The 20411-nt window shown below is 39.6% G+C and overlaps 1 protein-coding gene across 3 annotated transcripts in view; it reads left to right on the plus strand.

Annotated features, from left to right (window-relative positions):
• Positions 1-2730: 2730 nt before the first annotated feature.
• vps13a (vacuolar protein sorting 13 homolog A) overlaps positions 2731-20411 on the plus strand; it is a 54653-nt gene continuing 36972 nt past the window's right edge. For all 3 annotated transcript variants that reach the window (XM_062999304.1, XM_062999305.1, XM_062999307.1), the window contains exons 1-20: positions 2731-2902; positions 10135-10178; positions 10541-10583; positions 11270-11365; positions 11908-12009; positions 12092-12201; positions 12294-12353; positions 13203-13262; positions 13693-13773; positions 14520-14577; positions 14665-14792; positions 14870-14976; positions 15193-15364; positions 15525-15587; positions 15700-15832; positions 16340-16440; positions 16758-16900; positions 18015-18213; positions 19520-19634; positions 20220-20356. In XM_062999304.1, coding sequence (XP_062855374.1) covers positions 2803-2902; positions 10135-10178; positions 10541-10583; positions 11270-11365; positions 11908-12009; positions 12092-12201; positions 12294-12353; positions 13203-13262; positions 13693-13773; positions 14520-14577; positions 14665-14792; positions 14870-14976; positions 15193-15364; positions 15525-15587; positions 15700-15832; positions 16340-16440; positions 16758-16900; positions 18015-18213; positions 19520-19634; positions 20220-20356 — 2052 coding nt within the window. In that variant the 5' untranslated portion in view covers positions 2731-2802. The remainder of the gene's footprint in view (positions 2903-10134; positions 10179-10540; positions 10584-11269; positions 11366-11907; positions 12010-12091; positions 12202-12293; positions 12354-13202; positions 13263-13692; positions 13774-14519; positions 14578-14664; positions 14793-14869; positions 14977-15192; positions 15365-15524; positions 15588-15699; positions 15833-16339; positions 16441-16757; positions 16901-18014; positions 18214-19519; positions 19635-20219; positions 20357-20411) is intronic.

Genomic DNA, 20411 nt, shown 5'->3' on the forward strand with positions numbered 1-20411 from the left:
AGAGAAGCATTTGTGACGTCAGGTGCTAATGTCGGACGGGAAGTCCTGGCTCGCAAAAATGTTTAATGAGGTTGAGGTCATGGCTGTGCGCAAGTCACTGCAGTTCCTTCACACCGAACTTGTCAGACCTTGCTTGCTTAGGGTCACTGGAACAGAAAGGGCACATCAATATATCAGTGCATATCAGTATCTTGTACAAATGCAAGCATGTTGTTTTTATCCCATCTGGCCAAGAAAAGTATCCATTATATCCATTACATTAATTTCACTTGCAAATCACAATATACTTACAGCATTACAATCATTTAAGATTTATTTCAGCTATTATCATTCTAGAAATGATAGCCCACGGTGCAGCGTGTTCTCTCATATTCCCACGCATTAGAGGTAGCAGACTTGATTAACAAAGATGTAATCACATCAATATGCTTCTAATCAGCCCTCTGTAATTTCTTAAAAAATGTCTAGGCTACCAATCCTGTCATGCTGAATAATATTTGTGTTAGCATTCAGATTAAGTACTTTAAGGCTTTCTAAATTGAGCTTTATTTTTGTGGTTATTTTTTTGGGGTTCCCCAGAATTCACATTATATTAAAAGGTCACATCAGACTGCAGGACATTACTGACAGTGAAAACAGTTGTTAGGAATCACCCTTTGTTTTTGTTGGCTGTTTCAGCTGAAGCTGACAGTCCTGAAACTGAGCAACCAAACCAATTCTCTAGGTGTTCCTGCCAGAGTCATACCCCAAACACACCTGCATTAATGTATTCAAAGAATGTCTTCTTGTGCTGATTAATGAAATGTTGCCTGCTACCTCTGTTTGTGGTTTCACAAACAGGAACAAACCAGAGCAGCCAGTTTGTTCTGAAAAAAGAAACAAAGAAAGAAAAAAACAAATATGTATATAAGTTCATTTTGAATTTGATGGCTTTAACACAGTCCAAATTCATTCAGGAAATGAGTTTGTTTGTTTATTAGGATTTTAACATCATGTTTTACACTTTGGTTATATTCATGACAGAAATGGTAGTTACTCTTTACACAAGATTCATCAGTTCACACGAGGTTATATTGAACACAGTCATGGACAATTTAGTGTCTGGATGAAGCGCCCATGGGTATACAGTACAATGCTATCAGCCAGCTGGGCATCTACACAAGACAGAATTGTCTGTGTTCAGGGGGATCGTCCGAAGTCCTCATTAATTGGTGCCCTGTCCAGGGTATTCATGCCTCGTGCTCTGTGTTTTTGGTGGACAAAGGAAACACTGGGTATAGGGTTGCCAACCGTCCCGTAAAATATGGAATCGTTTCTTATTTGGAAACTAAACGTGTTCCGTATTGAACTGATACGGGACGCGCTTTGTTCCGTATTTTTATCAATGGTAGAGAAATGCTGCAGATTACACTGAGACAGGGCGATATGTATGAAACAGAAGGAAACTGCTGCTACCGTGGGAATTAGAAAGTGTTTGGTTATTATTTTAAGTAGTTTTCACTTTTAGTCTTAGTAACGCCGTGTGTGTGCAGGCATATCAGCATAACAACCTGTTATTACTTCAATGTTTGAGTAGTGCAGTGGGCAGAGCGCGTTGCTCATATTTTTCCGCCCTAGGTTCAAATCCGGCTTAGGGCGAAAGTAAAGTAACACAAGCAGGGCCAGCACTTTTCTCACTGCCCCTTAAGCAACGCAGTCCAGAATCGGGACTGCATGTCAGTGTGAAGATAGGTTATGTAAAAATATTGTTTGAACTATTGAGAAAAAATGTTACATGATGTTCTTTATGTTGTTTTGCCTAAAATATGGTTCTGATTTATTATTATAAAGAATGAAAATAATAAATGTTAAACAGCCTAAATAAAACATTTTGATAATGTTCCTATGACGGTGTAACCGTTATATTTTGTATAGGTGCAACCCTAACCGCTCCCGCTCAGGTAAACACCCAGCATCCCACCCCACATCCTATGCCTTCCGCCAGCCCGCCAGCCCGCCAGCCCAGGGTGTTCCTTATTTCCAGTTCTGAAAGTTGGCAACCCTAACTGGGTATGACCTTGACCAGGATAACGCAGTTGATGAAATGTACATTTACATTTTCGGCATTTAGCAGACGCTTTTATACAAAGCGACTTACAGTCTAAGCAATTGAGGGTTAAGGGCCTTGCTCAAGGGCCCAACAGTGGCAACCTGGCAGTGGTGGGGTTTGAACCAGGAACCTTCTGCTCACTAGTCCGCTAGGCTACAACTGCAAAATGTATACCTGTATATGATTACATGACAATAAAGGCAGTCTTCTTTTAAATCAGGTTTTAACAAGTTTGGTGTGGATGGTTTGCACAGAGCTCTGACCTTAGCCACATTAACCACCTTCTAAGTAAAATGGAACATCAATTGCAAGCCAGACGTTTAGTAAGTGGTTGACCTAACAAATGCTGGGCTCATATTCAAGCAGACACACTCCAGAATCTTGTGGAAGGGTAAAAGCTGCACGATGAGGATTTGTTGGTGTTAATAAGCATGTATTCGAAATGGGAAGTCTAACAAGCTGATGGTTAGGTGTTCAAAACTTCAGCCGTTTTATGAAACCCTGAGAATGTACAGGACATCACAACCCAACTGTAGGTGGCGTTCGTGCGTTGACGTTGGTATTGAACGCGTCCCTCCCAGTCCAGTTCCACTACATGTTTAACCGAAGGAACTGGAGTGACTGGATCTAATCCGGGCTGTTCTGTCTCTCACAGTTAACCCAACCAAAAGCGAAAGTGAACATGGCGGAGTGAGGCTGATTATCAGATAAACATGGTATTCGAGTCGCTGGTGGTGGATGTCCTGAACAGGTTTCTGGGGGATTATGTGGTGAACCTCGACAGCTCCCAACTGAAGCTGGGAATATGGGGAGGTAAAACTCAGCACAACACACTGACACTGTCCGTCACTTAGCTCTCAGCACCTCTCACACACGCGTGTATGGTTAAATTCCTGTCTTTATGTAATGCATTAAAGCTAGCAGGCTATTAACTTTATACATAGTTAGCTTCTTGGCTAATTGCGTGTCAAGTTGACACATAACCTTACATTTACTTGAACAGGTATAGACGTTAGCTAGCTAGCTAGGAGCTTTGGCTGTATCCCAAATATCTCCACGCGCCCTGCGTAGTCACACTAGGTAGAGTGCGAGATAAGGGTTTGCACACCATATGTAGGGCACTTCGTTTCAAGCGTTTTGGTATTTGGATTACAGTCTGCTTTTGACACATGGGCTCGTTCCAATAACGTGTCAAATTGGTACAAAACTAAACATTCGTGGCTATTTTGGCACAAGTTATCATAATATTTAAGAAGCTGAAAGAAAGGACCTGCTTATATATGCAGTGCATTTAAAAAGAATGGAGCAGTCACGTTTGGCTCTAATGAACAGCAAAAAGTCTGTCTAATGTCAAAACTGCTAGTGAACATGCCTTTGTTTAAAAACAACAAAATCAAGTTTTCATTACAAACCTAAAACCCTCAAAGCTTTGCAACAACTACCTAACGACCAAAGAAGATTAAGAAACACTGAATTTCAACTTTTCCTGTCATCTGACCTTAATCCAGTATTTATGGGGTCACTTGAATATAGACAAAGCCAAGCATTTAGTAACATCACAAGATGTTCCTTGGAGTATTGTAAAATCATCCTGGGATAACATGGACCATTAGATTTTGCCCAAATTATGAGGTCCATGCCAGCTCAAGTGCTTGCTGTCATTTCAGCAACAGGGGTACAGGTAGATTTTTAAATAGTCAACTCAAAAGGTCATGATAATAGTATGATATTTAATTAAATCCTGGAGAGCCATTTGAACTAGTGGTCTCATACTTTTGGTCCCTGGTCTATATACACTGATCAGCCATAACATTAAAACCACCTCCTTGTTTCTACACTCACTGTCCATTTTATCAGCTCCACTTACTATATAGAAGCACTTTGTAGTTCTACAATTACTGACTGTAGTGCATCTGTTTCTCTGCATGCTTTGTTAGCCCCCTTTCAATGATCAGGACCACCACAGAGCAGGTATTATTTAGATGGTGGTTCATTCTCAGTCCAGCAGTGACAGTGAGGTGTTTAAAAACTCCATCAGCGCTGCTGTGTCTGATCCACTCATACCAGCACAACACACACTAACACACCACCACCATGTCAGTGTCACTGCAGTGCTGAGAATGAACCACCACCCAAATAATACTTACTCTGTGGTGGTCCTGGGAGAGTCCTGAGCATTGAAGAACAGGTGAAATAGGAGTTTTCCGTCTTTGACATGATTTTACAGTTTGATTCAAATCTGCATGTGCTTGAATGTGGTAGAAGCAGTATATTATAGGGGTTTAACGATACACTCTGCTCACGATTCGATTCGATTCACGATGCTGAGTTCACGATTCGAATTTCTCACGATGCAAAACAATGCACATTTTCTTGTACATTTTTAAGCAAAAAAAACTTCAGTCCCCTGCAATTAAAGGTAATTACCAAGAACAGAGTACTTTACTGTAACCTACTAACAGGTTTACCAAATTTAAGTTACTTATTGCCATCTTAAATTGAAAATCAAAGTAATCAAACAAGCTCATTGCGCTGAGCTGAGTCTTTAAACAGATTTTTTTTGTTGCTTAAACTAATTTATTACCAAATTATGTATATAATAATGTTATTATTTTAAAATGATAACATTGAAATTATATTTCAATAATTACCAAATTAAAATGAATTACTAATGTAAAAAAAAAAAACATTGTATTAAATGTTTATTATTTAAATGGCTCTATTTATATACTCACGGTGAAACACAGTGCCACAACAATAAATTATAAAATACAAAAAAGACCCATTTCAATTAGACAAAAAGGTCTGATTGTGTATATTATTTGTAAATTTGCATCTACAGTGGAACAACACAACATCAACAAAGCATCACTCAACAAAATATAAATGAAAATGTGCAAAACAAAAAGCAGCATCCAGGTGACAGTATTTGTAAGTATTTAGTGAAGATTGGCATTCAGAAAAACCAAGGAGCTCATCTCTGAGGGGTTGATCCTCTTTCTCCTTTCTGTTATGATCTGCCCTGTTTTAGAAAAGATTCTCTCTGAGGGGACAGATGTTGCTACAATACACAGTGACATGTATAAGATGTGGGTAGACTGAACACTTGGTCTCCCACCAGCTAAGTGGGTCTGAACTTTAGTTTCCTGTCACTCATTTTCCTCACCTTTCCAGCGTGTAATGTCTGGCTACGTAAAGCGCAATGTAAAACTTCATCAGGTTCTCTCTCTCTCTCACTCTCTCCCTCCTGTTCGTGTGCGCACTGTGTGTGTGTGTGTGTGTGTAACCCCTCCCCTCCTGCTCAGTGTAAACACACAAACGCCACCAAGTATCTTGACCGATCACGTGCGGCTTTAAGAGAAAAAAAAAAGAAAAGGCTCCCAATGAGGAGCCGGATCCTGTCGTTCATTTTAAAGAGCCGACTCTTAGAGCCGGATTGTTCGCGACCCATCACTAATAAATTACAGAACGCACGTGCACTCGTACAATCGCGAAGATGTCCACGATGCACATCGCTACATTTTTGCATCGCGATGCATCGTGAAACGATGTATCGTTACACCCCTAGTATATTAGTACAATTTATTGGCCCCAGAGTTTGAATCTCAGCTCTGCTTTTAGCCTGCCGAGCGCATACACAGACAGGATTGGCCAAGTCTGAGGGCGGGCATTTCTCATTCCAAAGGGATTCCTCATTGTTGCTGCAATTGCGGCCTCTGCTTGCTGGTCAAATGCGTCTGCACAGAGACGGGGAATAATAGAGATCAGTTTGTGAGTCTCTGAGTTGGCTACTACACGTGTGTCAGAGGGTGTGTGTGTGTTAGGTACAGCCCTCCTTAGTCAGGGTAGGGGTCTGCAGCAGTAGAGGAGATACAGCTGGGTAATTGAATACGACTAGATTAGGATTTGGAAAATTATGATGCTTTAAAATAACTAAACTACAAAAAGTCTTTAATCCTAAATAGCACATTCCTTTTGCACAACAGAGTAATTAAAGGCTTTCTCACTTGTGCATGAAATGTTTGTGCAATGTTGTGCAAACCAGGATTTAGCCATGATTAGCCCTAATAAAGTACCTTGGCATACACTTTAAGGCTTAACTAGTGCCCTGTCTAAGTGCAATTGCTGCCTTGCAGCCAGTGTTCACAGATGTCCTCTGGATACACTGTAGCTCTGATCCAAATAGATGAACATGAAAAATATCTTGGGCAAATATTAAACGATAAAACAAATACAAACAGTACATAGTTTAAAAGCCTGGTCCAACAATCATTATTAAAATATGATGACAATTTTCACATTGGGATGGTTGACGCACCGTTATGGATTGGCGTCTTGTCCGGGGTGTGTTACCACATAATGGCCAGTGATTCCAGGGAAGCCTGACCTACCGTGACCCTGACCAGAATAAAGTGATAAAAAAATGTGATAAAATAAAATGTAATGGAAAATAAAAAATATGGTATAAATAAGGATACAGTAAGTTTTTGTATAGACATTAAAAAGTAAAACGTTCAGGAAAATAGAATGTATGCAATCATCTCTTTAGCAGATAACACAAAATGGCAATAGGCGAAGTTGTAAACCTACAACCCGTCACACTGCAATCCATCCAGACTTTTTCACAATGCGTCCAAGACATGCGTCCATCATGCACTACAATGCACTACGATTTGTGGATCCAGCATTCAGCCAAGAATGAAATGACACAATTTCTAACTTTACTGGCATATTGTCCAGGAAGTATTGCTGCCTTGCCCAGTGACGCAGTGCATGTGCTTCTGACCTGTATAAAGAGGTTAGGAAGAGTAATGAGTGACATTTTATCTTTTTTTATCTAATTTTATAGGTCAGCCAAGATTTTAAGTAGGTAATGTGGTAAAATATATTACAGGGTTTAAAGATGTCTCACATGGAATTATATGGCTGGCAACATCCACCACCTGGATATTTATTATTTATTTATTTATTAGGATTTTAACATTATGTTTTACATCACCTGCCAGGCCTTGTCCTGATGTAGAGGAACTGAAATTTGCATGGCTAATAACCAAACAGTTCACTGATGCTGTAATTAGCCTCACAGCAAGAAGGTCCCGGGTTTCCCGGGTTTGATTCCCAGGTGGAGCGGTCCGGGTCCTTTCTCCCTGTGTCTGCGTGGGTTTCCTTTGGGAGCTCCGGTTTCCTCCCACAGTCCAAAGACGTGCAAGTGAGGTGAATTGGAGACACAAAACTGTCCATGACTGTGTTTGGCGTGAAAGACTTGAACTTAAGAATCTTGTGTAACCAGTAACTACTGTACCTCTCCTGTCATGAGTGTAACCAAAGTGTGTAAAACATGACGTTAAAGTCCTAATAAAATAAAATACACCCGGGGCATGCATGTAAGTGGAACATAGAACTTGACCAGGGGGTCTTAACTTTTGCGACTGTAGTTGTTATGATGACTTTGATTCCTCTCTGTGATGTTTTATCATACAGCCACAAACACGTGATCGTTGGCTTGGAAAGTAGGGCACCAAGAAGTTCAAGGGCTTGTGGTTTCTTGGCAAGCTATGACAACGTCGTGTCTAGCGAGGTGTAGTACAGTCACAGTTGTCTAATACATAATATTGAATATGATAGTAGTTGTATATAATCTATATGGCCCTACCTAGCTGGTGGGTCTGGAACTGATTTTTCAGGACATGCTTCTGTGAGACAGTCTCTTGCAGACATTACCCTGGATTTCTTTGCATTTTGTCCACCTTTCCTCCCAATTTAGTCATGTCCAAAGGGTGCAGTGTAGCACACATCTCTTCGTATGTTGGAACACTGATTATGTTGAACCACTGGATGCAACATGGCTCTGTAATGCTGTCCAGGATCAGTGATGTACTCAAGCCTATATCCACTTTTATACAGTATACTCCTCAATGAGTCTAACCCGTACATCAGTGGCCTGCTACACAATTTTGTTGGTTTGCTTGATGTAACTAGGCGCAAGGCTGCAACATGTCTCATACAGGATGCCCCCCAGAGATATAGCCAATATCTGACCATCAATCAGCGCTGCTGGGGATTCAAACCCAGGATCAAAGTAATAGTGGGCTTGCACAATTGACCGCTGTGCCACCCCAGTGCTGTAGATGTTGCTTAACTTAAATCTAAATGCTTAGAATTTAGTTGGCTGGTCGATATTTTCCTTCTTGTATAAATTCTTCTATTATTTTTCACTGCTGGGTTATAGAAATTGTGCAATGCAGTTTTGTCAGACTGAAATAAACGGCAGTTTTATGTCGCAGCCTGAACGATGTAGTCGTTTCAAACGTGATCCTTTCTTATGTTTGATCAGTGTGCAAACAAGATATGTTTGAGGAAGACAAGGGACACTGTTTGCAGTTCAATAAGACGTTATAAAGAAAGCAAACATTTACAGAAGCACTTTCGTAACTAAGACATGACTTGCAGGGTTACTCATATGGCCCTGTGTTTTTGTTCTGGTTCTGTTTTGGATGTAGGTGTAGTGTAGATAAAATATTTTTAACTTTCTCTGGAAGGACTTCTTTCAATTTCTTAAAGGCTTAATGCTGGAGGGTTGCCAGAGGCTTTTAGAGAGCACATTGATCTGTTGTCTGTGCTGGATAAGCTGTGGTAAATTTATGTTCAAGAAGGTTATGTATTGTGTAAAAGAGCAGAGCTAAATTTAACTGAGCTAATATGTATTCATGATATTCTGATACAGCAGGCTTAAGACACCCTCGACAAATATACGAGGGATCTTCATAAAGTTTCCGCACAGTTTCGGCAAGCGTAAGGATTTAAGCGAGTTTGACAAGGGCCAAATTGCGATGGCTGGACGACTGGGTCAGAGCATCTCCAAGACTGCAGCTCTTGTGGGGTGTTCCTGGTCTGCAGTGGTCAGTATCTATCAAAAGTGGTCCAAGGAAGGAACAGTGGTAAACCGGCGACAGGGTCATGGATGGCCAAGGCCCGTGTGGTCCGATATAACAGACGAGCTACTGTAGCTCAAATTGCTGAGGAAGTTAATGCTGGTTCTGATAGAAAGGTGTCAGAATACACAGTGCATCACAGTTTGTTGCGTACGGGGCTGCATAGCTGCAGACCAGTCAGGGTGCCCATGCTGACCCCTGTCCACTGCCGAGAGTGCCAACAATGGGCACGTGAGCATCAGAACTGGACCAAGGAAGTAATGGAAGAAGTTGCCCTCAATCCAATCGAGCACATATATATATATATACACACACATACACACACACACACACACACACACACATTCCCCCATTATCTCACAATGTAGTCATTTCCTATTCCCATTTGTGAATCCGCTGCCGTTTGCACAACACTTAATCTTGTTTGCACTCAGCGACCTGCCAGTGTTGGGTTCCCACACAGACCTGTATGAAATATGAAGAGCCGCCACACCCTGCTTCACGTGATTCTAGATATAAATCCCATATCAGATCAGTCCCAGAGGTCGCATATCGCGGCAGTAGCTGGAAGACACCTTGTCTGACCTTCCCTCCCTTAAACATGGCCAGCTGTGTTTGAGTGGATGTACGGCCAGGTCGGTGGCCATGCCATGATTCAAACTTGTGAGCTTGAACACTCATTAGACCACTACCCCATCTGAGTGTCTATTTGCTATGTTTAACATGTAAGGAAAATCTTGACTTGAAAATATGTCAAATATGAGATGTTCTATACCTTTCTAACCTCCGATATGCAATCTCTGGGACTGATCTGAGCCCCTGCGTGAGTGGTGGCAGGGATATAGGGAAAATCATATAGAGCGTAGCGTGTCTCTCCATATGTGATACAGGTCTGTGTGGGAACCCAACACTGGATTTGATGTATTTATGTGTTTATTTTCCAGTATGTTAACTTGAACAAAGACCGTATAAATGTGTACTTGAATTAGGTACTTGAAAACCCATCAAAAAAAGGAAAGGAAAATTGTCCAGGCATGTGCAAACCCTTGCATATGAACTATACGTACCTGAATGTTTACTATGTCTTAAAGATAATGTTTTATTCTTTTGTAGGTGATGCAGTTCTTCGGAATTTGGAAATAAAGGAGAATGCTTTGGTGAGTTTGCACCTATGCACTTAAACTACCTAAAATACATATTTAGTAGTCTTCTCTTTAATATCTCCATTAATATCGCAATTTTCAGTTAGTTTGATAGTGTGCTGTATATTTATGTCTCCATTCTATGTTTATATTTAGTAAACCTCTATTATTTTATTAGATCTAAATATGTTGACCTGCACCAACAGCTATTCCTTGTACATCCGGTACTTGGCGAAAAAGATTCTGATTCTGATTTAGATTCTGATTAGAGTGTCATGTCATGTTTTTAAAAGCAGACCTCTCTGTATGTGCTGCTCTATTTAAATGCCAGTAAATGTAAATGTTATGTAAATGTTTGATTTTATGTTCTTCCATAGAGTCAGCTGGACATTCCCTTCAAAGTTAAAGCGGGACACATAGGTGAGTCACACAATGATTTCATCCTCCTGTATTTTATTAATATACAGACAGGTGACAAATTAAAGGAAAAACCTAAAGAAAGCAAATGTTTTCAGACAGGTGCCCATATTTGCGTAGAATAGAATGCCTTTATTCGTCATATATACATATATATGTGTACAGTACAACAAAAAACATTTTCCACACATCCAAGCTTGTTTCAGAAGCTGGGGTCAGATCTTAGGGTCAGCCATTGTACTAGAGTCTGGAGCTTAGAGGGTTAAGGGTCCTGCTCAAGGGCCTTGCCTGGCAGGATTCAAACTCTCAACCTTTCGATTGATAGCTCAAAGCCCTACCCTCGAGGCTACTACTGCCCCGCATGAGACTTAAGCTGTTAGGACGAATACTGGTAGTGATAACGACAGTTATAATACATGAACATGTCAGTTGTTACATTAAGCTTTAAGGCAATGTGAATTAATTTGTGTTAGTAATGCTGCACTGAATAATCTGTATAAATAGGGCAAAGTCACATACTCAGTATCCGCGATATTATATTATACAAACATGTGGTAAATATCGTTGTGTAAAATCAGCGGTCACTGCATGTCCTACAACAAACCTGGCCCAGGATCTTGTTGCCAGCTGGTGTGAATGCAGGGTCAAACTTAATGCTTCTGTGTGTGTTTAATGTTTGTGTTCTTCAGGTCGGCTAGAACTGAAGATCCCCTGGAAGAATCTATACACTCAGTCTGTGGAGGCCACGCTCGATGAAGTCTACTTACTCATCGTTCCCACTGCCAGTAAGAGCTGCCAATCAATTCTGTTATATTAAGCATTACTGTTCTTTTTCTTCTGATGTTTATTAACTGAAATTCAATCGTAAGTCTTTATATATTTATATGATCTATGATCAAATGGCCTGTGATGTTCCCTGGCTTGTTTTGGGATGCTTTAATAATGTATTTAAATCCCTGCCACCTTATTTTATGATTATATTTAACTATTCTTAGTCCACTAGGTGAAAAAAAGGATATCTGTTTGTTTGTTTTTGCTTTTTTTTTATTGGGCCTACAGTGATAGGAAATACCACGTATGGATTACAGTTAGAAAATGTACCAAGATTTCTAAGCAAATACACAAGGAGCATGGTGGTACACATATCAGTTCACCCTTAGTGCCAGTCACAAGCCCAGATAATCAGGAGGGTTGTGTCAGAAAGGGCATCCAGCATAAAAAACTGTCTCAAATCAAATATACTGTCTAATGATCCGCTCTGGCTATGCTTGAAAGCATAAGCCAAAATCAATAATCATTATGTAATAGTGTATTTTACATCTGTCAGGTATAAAATATGATGCTGAAAAGGAGGAGAAGCAGCTACAGGAGGCTCGACAGAGGGAGCTTCAGAGGATCGAGGAGACCAAACAGAAAGCAGCTGAACGAGGTTTGCACTCCTTACAATGAGACGTACTGAACATAATCACTTCAGTTTGTTAACGTGCGCTTGTTTTAATGTGTTCATGCAGAGAATCCGAAGACTGAAAAACAGGACACTTTTGTGGAGAAACTGGTCACTCAGGTGATCAAAAACCTTCAAGTAAAAATCTCCAATATTCACATTCGCTATGAGGATGCTGTAAGTTAAAAACACAGTTTTGCTAAAGTGAGACTTTAAAATTTTTAATTGATATAAAAGTAATTTCACTTTTTATTTGATGTATTTTACAGGTCACCAACCCCAATGTTCCTCTCTCATTCGGAGTGTCCTTACAGAACCTTAGTCTTCAGGTAATCTACATGCCTCTCAAACCATCTCTCTACTGTTAAATCGTATTTATTGCCAGCACATAGGAAAAAAATACAACAGTGCTGCTAACTTCAAAATGTTGGGAAACCCATTTCAGTAAAATTTAGGACATTTTGTTAAATGTAGGACTGTGAGACTGATTTGTTCATTTTGTGGAACCTTTAACTGTTAAAAGTACAAAGAAAACATTTCAAATGATTTGACTGACCGAGTAGGTTGTATTTTGTAAATTTAAATGTAGAATTTGATAATCACAACACACAAAATAGTTAAAAAGCAGGTGACATGGTAACAAGTGAATGATTTAAAAGAAGGATCAGTTTTTGCAAGAAAAATGGGTCGTGGCTCAACAGCTCCAGAGGAACATTTCTCAAAGAAAGATTATTGATAAATGATTATAAATGATAATCTATAAATTATAAATGATTCAGCTCTTTTACCCTCTTCAGTACATAATATTGTTAAAAGATTCATGGAATTCTGACAAAAAATCAGTCTATGCGGGGCAAGGCCGGAAACCACTGTTAAATGTGCGTGACCTTTGAGATCTCAGATGGCATTTCATGGCCTGCCTGCAGTGTTCTAACCTGTAGTCCTGCTTAGATTTTACAAGCAACAGAGTGCAAAGGGCAATTGAGTATATCCCAAAAAATGTGTTGCAGTGGAGGGAAATTGGTAACAATATCTGTGTTCCGTATAGACTGATCAGGTATCTGTATTGGTGTTGTGCATCCTTAACATAGACTATAAAGCAATAAAATTCAGACATATTTTTTGCTGGTGTAGTCAGATTGTATGGTTTACATTGTCTTTATATGTTCCACATACAGACTGCAGATGAAAACTGGAAACCCTGTCTGCTCGATGAAAAAGCCAAGCTGTTTTTCAAGGTAAAATGTTTTTTCTTTTACTGAATCAGGTGGTGGAGGCTAAGGTGTGTTATGTAAGGTTAAAATAAAGTAACTATACACGTTGTGGGAGATGTGTACGTCGTGACAGTCTGTTCTTTCTGACTGAATGATTGGAACATATTTTATTCAGTTTAAAAATTCATGGTTTTCTAAAAGCATGTTGTGAGAAATATACAAGCACCAATGAGGAACATTCTCCTAATTACTCGTCCTCCTAAAACAATCAAGCAGGCTTGACATTACAATAGTAATACAGAAGTAAGTGACATTGCCTCAAAAATGATTAAGAATAAACTGTCATGTAAAAATGGAAGGTCCATGTGGGTTGGAAGTGGTAATGACTAAATTGGCAAAAAAAAAACCTGGATAACCAACTAGCTAGTGGTGTGTTTGTTTGTTTGTTTTGTAGCTTGTCCGTCTGGATAATCTGTTTGCATACTGGAACGTGAACTCTGAGCTGTACTCTGTTCATCCTGCTACTGAAGCTCTGGTAAGGATTTATTTAAATGATACACTATGGACCTAAACCTAGTGAGCTGCCTTGCTGCCTACTGCCTACCTAGGCAGCTGCCTAAGTAGACATTGAACTTATAAGGCAGATTATTTAGACGCACTACTTAGGCAGTGATTAAAACTCCCTAGCATGCCATCTGCCAGCTAACATTTTCCTCCGCGTACCGAACACGATTCAACTGTCACTGACGAGCCTGAATTTGCAAATAAATTACACTTGTACACCTTTATACAAATTAAAAACGAATGATAATTTATATACATTTGAAATGAACTTCGTTCGTTGCGCCATATTCGTCCACCAAATTTGTAAGTTTTTGTGTGGAAAGTTGTGCCACACTGAATGCTGGGATTGTCTTCACCTCATAAGGAAGTATTAGATGCTCCCTTGTTATTCAGGAGGTTTATTGCTTAGAAATAAGGCACCTCGGTAGGCAGCATTTTAAGCTGTCAAATTTTTTTAGACATGCCTTCTTCTCGGGAGTGCGTAGGATGACATAAAATGCGTCTATGTACAGAGTCACTACGGACTGACCCATTTTGCAAAGTTCTTTTAACCGATGACTGATCGTGATTAGTCAATGGTCAACTGACAAGCTAACAACATCAATCGAACACTGACTTTCAGTTATCAGTTAACATTGGAATCCCTGTTATACACTGAATAATGCTACAAGAAATAAAATCCCTAATCGCTGACTTGTGCTCTGTCATTATTTGTAGAAATACCTACAGCATAATGTGGCTATACAGAACTCCATCCCTCAGGACTATCAATTCAGTAAGTGCTTTTAATCCATCTTTTTTGGAGGCTTTAAATGCAGTAATGCATCAGTCCGACGTCACTGCTTCCTCTTTGCTGTTCTAGTTTTCCGTCCTATCTCGGCTAACGCTAAGCTGCGAATGAACCCTCGCTCAGACGTAGACTTCAGCTCGCCCAAGGTGGATCTGGTAGTCAACCTGCCTGAAGTGGCCGTGGAGCTCAGCAGACCACAGGTGATTACTGGGAGCACTGGGATTATATTTCTATATTTATATTGTATTATGATGATTAACATTATGTTTCTTTACAGTACGTCAGCATTCTGGAGCTTTTGGGCTCTGTGGATATGATGTCAAGGAATCTTCCGTATAGAAAGTATCGTCCAGAGTTGCCTGTACACACACATGCACACAACTGGTAAGAGCTTATACAAGCTAGAAACTCTATATATTACCTGAAGACTAAGGCATATATATATACTGTATATATATATAATGTATTTTATTCTTTTGATTTAAAGATGTGTTGCCAGGTACTGTAAAATCCCCCAAAGCCTGCTAATGAATTGTTTGGTACACAGAACACTAACTTGGTGTTTTTTTTTTGTTTGTTTTTTTACATCGTATTTACCAGGTGGCACTATGTCATCACAGGCATCTTGGAGGTGAACATCAAACCTCGTTTGCACATGTGGTCCTGGCAGCACATCCGTCGCCACCGGCAACAAGTGAAGCAATATAAGGAGATCTATAAAGCCAGGATCACCAGCAAGAAGCCTGCAGAGGGGATCCTGAAGAAACTGGAGGTAAATAGAAACAACCTGGCTGTTCACACAGCTGTTATAAAATTGTCTTGCAAGTATTTAAAGCACAGAGGTCAGATGGTACGCAGGGGTTTGAAACGTTACATATAAAATCCAGGGTTCATATATTTTATATTGTACTTTTATTTTCTTTTATTTGTAGGAGACTGAGAAAACTCTGGATATTTTTAACATCACACTTGCACGACAACAAGCAGAGATGGAGGTGCTGTATAATTTCTTATTCACACTCATTGCCTTCCAAAAATCTATACAGCTCAGACAGAATTAGCATGAAACATCACACATTTCTTTAATGTTGTCACTTGCTCATCCAGGCCTCCAAAGCTGGACTGCGGATTTGCCGACCCGGGTTAAAGATGGAGGAGGAACAGTCACAGGGATGGTTAGGCTGGATGTGGAACTGGTCTGGAGACGGAAGCACGCCAACCAAAGAGGCAAAGCCTGGAGGTACTGAATACAGTCGGTGCTTACAATAACCATTAGCGCCAATTCTGTAGGAGCGTTCCATTCACCCCAGTTGTTCCTGTGAAGTGCACTACGTAGGGTATTCCACCATTTTAAGTGAGATTCCAATCCAAAGGTAACGAAAATGTTCAAATGAAGTGAACTTTAAACTGTGTAGGTTGTAGGGAGCGACGCTTCATCACTACGCCAGAAGCTGGCTGTAACATTTACCCATTGCGTGCGTTGCGGGTTAAGACGGCTGGAGCGTTATAAGAGAGCAGAATATTTATAATAATAAAAATTATTACACGAGTCATTTTATGCGAGTCATGAGTCGAGTCACAGTCATTTGAAACAAGTCTGAGTCTGAAGTCGCTGTGTGTGCGACTTACGTTCAACTCGGACTCAAGTCCCCATCTCTGGGTTAGGGTGCCTGAATTGTGCTTGCAGTTCTCTGTAGGTTCATGTGAAGTATGACTGATGTTATATCTGTTACATGTTCTTGTACAGCTTCTGGCTTTGACACACTGATGACCCCAGCAGAGAAAGCCAAACTCTATACTGCTATTGGATACAGCGAGACAGGTGTCAATCCTAATCTGCCAAAAAATGTAAGTGCCTTCAGTTTATTCAGGCAGAATATAAACAAGAAAAATTTAAGAGTCGAACATACAGTACATGCTTTCTCCAGTTTATATATTTCTGGTTAATTTTATTTGCTTCTTGATTTACCCCACTAGTACTACCAAGTTGCCCAAGTTGGGCCACTGAAACAGATTCTTAACCCTCTATTGCTTGCACTGCATCCTGTCACAATTGTTAAGTGTATGTTAAATGCTATAAATGTAAATAGTACTCCACCTTACTTGAATGCCCTGTTTACTTTGCAAGTCTGTTTTTACTAAAGGTAATTCATTGTCTTTTGCAGTTTGAGGACATGAAGGTTCGCTTCCAGTTGGTGAGCATGTCCGTATCAATGAAAGACAGCAAAGAGAAACCCGAAATCATCAAACTGTCCGTCATTGACCTGAGAGCCACGCTGACACAGAGATCCTCTGCTCAAGCCATTAAGTAATTTCCTCTTGTTTCCTGTTACATCACTATAATAACTTTACACACGTGCACGTTTAACCACATTTTAACTGCAGTTTAAAGAGTCAGCACTCTGTGTGAAAGCAGTTCGTCATCCAATACAGCAATTCACCAAGTTCAAAATGCTGAATAATTACTGAGTAAGCTCACTTGTGATCAAACAGTGATACCTAACTGGCTGAAATACTGATGCGAATATTTTATACATTCATACAGTAAAGAGGCACCAAGAGGAAGCATTCAGAACAGCTGGTGTGATGAATAAGCATTTTAGACAGCTCAGTATCTGTTCAGTGTTATTACAGGAGGGCATCTGTGATGTATTACCCTGCTTGATTTGATGCAGTGTTTTATCACATTACAGTTTGTAACATGTAGCTGGAACTGACAGAATTACAGTATTCACAAAATAAATGATTTAATAGAGCTTCATTGGTGTACTGTTTCTCCTCAAACCATACCTGGCTAACTTTACAGACAGACAGAGTATCCTGGTGCATCCACAAAACTCAGCATGTCAGTTTGGACAGACCGTTCATCAATTCTTGTAGTGTATTTCAGTTCACTGGTGCACTGTAGCTAAAAACAGATTCTTCCAATTCAGTAAATACATTTATAGCCTAACAGGTGATCAGTCATTAGAGCGGGTCTGACGATCACTGTTATTCACAAAGAGTGTAGATGTGATATAAGATGGCAAATGGCCTGAGCACCTTATAAATAAAATTCTTTAAATACGTAATTATGCCACAGTTATGTAAAACTTATCCCCAAACAGGAAAAATATCAGTCGGTTTAAGTGGTTAAGAAATAAAAGTTTTATCTGAAGCCTGTTGAGTCAAACTGATGAATCAGCTGTGAGTGAATCGGGAGTGAATCATTTTGGCCATTAAGCAGAAGAAAAAAATGCCAAATTAATTTAAATTACACCAGATGTGTGTAGGATTGTTATGCATTACACTGTGTGCACCAACATGTGTATAGACTGGGACATTTAAATGACCCAAAACAGCCAACCCAGTATTTACACAGGTTTTGGGTATGAAAAATGCTTGTCATTTTTTTACGGACCTTGTGTTGTTTCCCTGATCAGGATCACAGCTCTGTTGTCATCGTTTGAGGTGACTGGTCTCCCGAGGGACAACGAGGCCCCGACGTTGCTGTCTCCTCGGCGTGTGATGGAGGAAGACAAACCTCTGCTCAGCCTGATGTTTGAGACTAATCCGCTGGATGCTAAAGCAAACCAGAGACTGCACGTTGAGTCACAGCCGTTAGAGATCGTCTATGATGCTGTGAGTGGGTTTGTATATTGAAGGGCCATTCGACTGAATGGGTGGGACATTAAACTTCATTTTATATTATTGTTAAACGCTGAATCTACTAACACACATACTTAACTGCTCAGAATGTGTTTTGGTTGATCTCGGACAACTTTGTTTCATTTTTAAAAGGTTTCTAAGTGGAAGATTGTTGTATATGACTGAGTTTTTAGCATATTAGTAAATACATTAAATATAGCAGTATGGAGTTAATGCGTAAAGCACAAGAACACTGGGCACGCTCTAGTGATTTATAAATTTGTTTAAAATAAACAAATAACTAAGAAAAAATGTAGGCAACAGAAATGTAAGTTGAGATTTGAAACAAGGCAGCTTAACACACTTTGATGATGATGCTACAAAGCTGGATTGGCTAGAATTTGGGTTTTATTCTGTATAAAGTAAAGCATATTGGAACGGTTTCATGAAATCTTGACCTCACTGCCCATTTATGCCCATGTACATGAAGCACAGCCACACAGACGCCATCCCGGTAATATCCTGAATTTACTCATCTCTGCAGCAGTAGCATAGTAGCAAACCATTTAGCAATGTGGCCATGTTTGCATTTGTGAGCAGTACAAAGGGGGTGGAGTGAAAAGCTGGAGAATTGTAAGCTTACCAGCTCAGACTTGTGTATTTCAGGTCATTTTCCCCAGGCTTGTTATTTCATCACATTAATAACTTAGTTTTATCCTGTTTCATCCAGCAAAACAACCAGTGCACTTTTACTAGTTGTTTTTAAATAGGCATGTATGATTGGGCAGCACTTATTCAAACAGGAACTCTTTCAAGCATCATGTTTCTTTTTGCTCATGTTTTGCATCCTTTGCATGGAACATTTGAGTATTCATTATTCATGGTTCCTGTGGTGCTGCAAATTCAGAAAGGCATAGACATAAGTTAAAGTTTTTAATAAATAAAAAAAATATGTAACAATTATTAGGTTTTGTTACAGACGTTTTAAGAGACTCTAGTATTTACAGCACAAAGCCCAGTATGTCTAGTATGCTTAACCCTTTAATGGTCTGAGCTTACTTTGAGTCTAAACAATTGGGTAAAAATAAGCTGTATTTAAATATAGGCTGTATCTTCTCCTTGGCTGACGTGTTAAACTCAAAAATATTTTTATATGACACTGGTTTAAAAAAATAGCCTTTCTAACATTTGTCAACAAGAAATCATTTTTAATGTTATTTTCTTGGTGAGATCATTAAAAGGATAAAGACAAAAATAAATTGTGCTTGTGTGTAACTGTGTGCTTTTTTTTTCTCTGAAGATGACGGTCAATAGCATGTCGACATTCTTCATGCCTCCGAATGAGCTGCAGCTGGACGAGATAACCAACGCCACCCGCATGAAGCTAGAGCAGTTCAGAGACAGAACCTCGACAGGTATGTTTGGGTTTTAGTCAGTGTGAGTGCCCTGTGATGGACTGGTGACCTATCTAGAGCCCATTGAATCAGACCCACCGTGAACCTGACCAAGATATCGTGGTGGCGACCAATCTGTATTTGTGTGGAATAACTGTCAAATCCACTCTGAATCCACATGTATCTGTGTTTAGCTGGATTCTCCTCACTGTTTCACTTTTAAACTTGTGTTATAGCTTAAGGTGCTGAGAAATTTTGAAAATCAGCTTTTATCGTTTAAAAAAAAGCTTAACCTGACTTAATGCATTAAAAGAACGACATAGAAACACTAAACCTCTTTTAATTATTACTGCTTATAGGTTTTCTCCACTAATACAGTAAGTACAATGTCACATTTTAGTGTATTTTATATTATACTTGTATTATTCTTAGTGTCTAAGTGTCAAAAACAACCCCATTATTGTACATTAATAGGTTTTCCATACATCCTTATGGGGAAGAAATACCTCGAAACGCGACGCCAGTCCCAGAACCAATTGACATCAAGTTTCAAGGTACCACTGTATATTATTTGTCGTCTGAGCTTTGTGTATTTTTTTCATGCAGGACTCATGTACGTCATTGAGACTCAAAAGGTTCTTGACCTGAAAATCAACTTAATGGCATCGTATGTGATTGTGCCCCAAATGGGCTACTACACCGACAAGCATAACCTCATTATTCTGGACCTGGGTCACTTTCAGGTAATGGTTGTTTTGATGTTGAAGCAATAGCTATCCTTGTTAATATACACTATAT

This window comes from Trichomycterus rosablanca, chromosome 7, assembly GCF_030014385.1.
Source record: "Trichomycterus rosablanca isolate fTriRos1 chromosome 7, fTriRos1.hap1, whole genome shotgun sequence".
NCBI classification, from domain to species: Eukaryota; Metazoa; Chordata; class Actinopteri; order Siluriformes; family Trichomycteridae; genus Trichomycterus; species Trichomycterus rosablanca.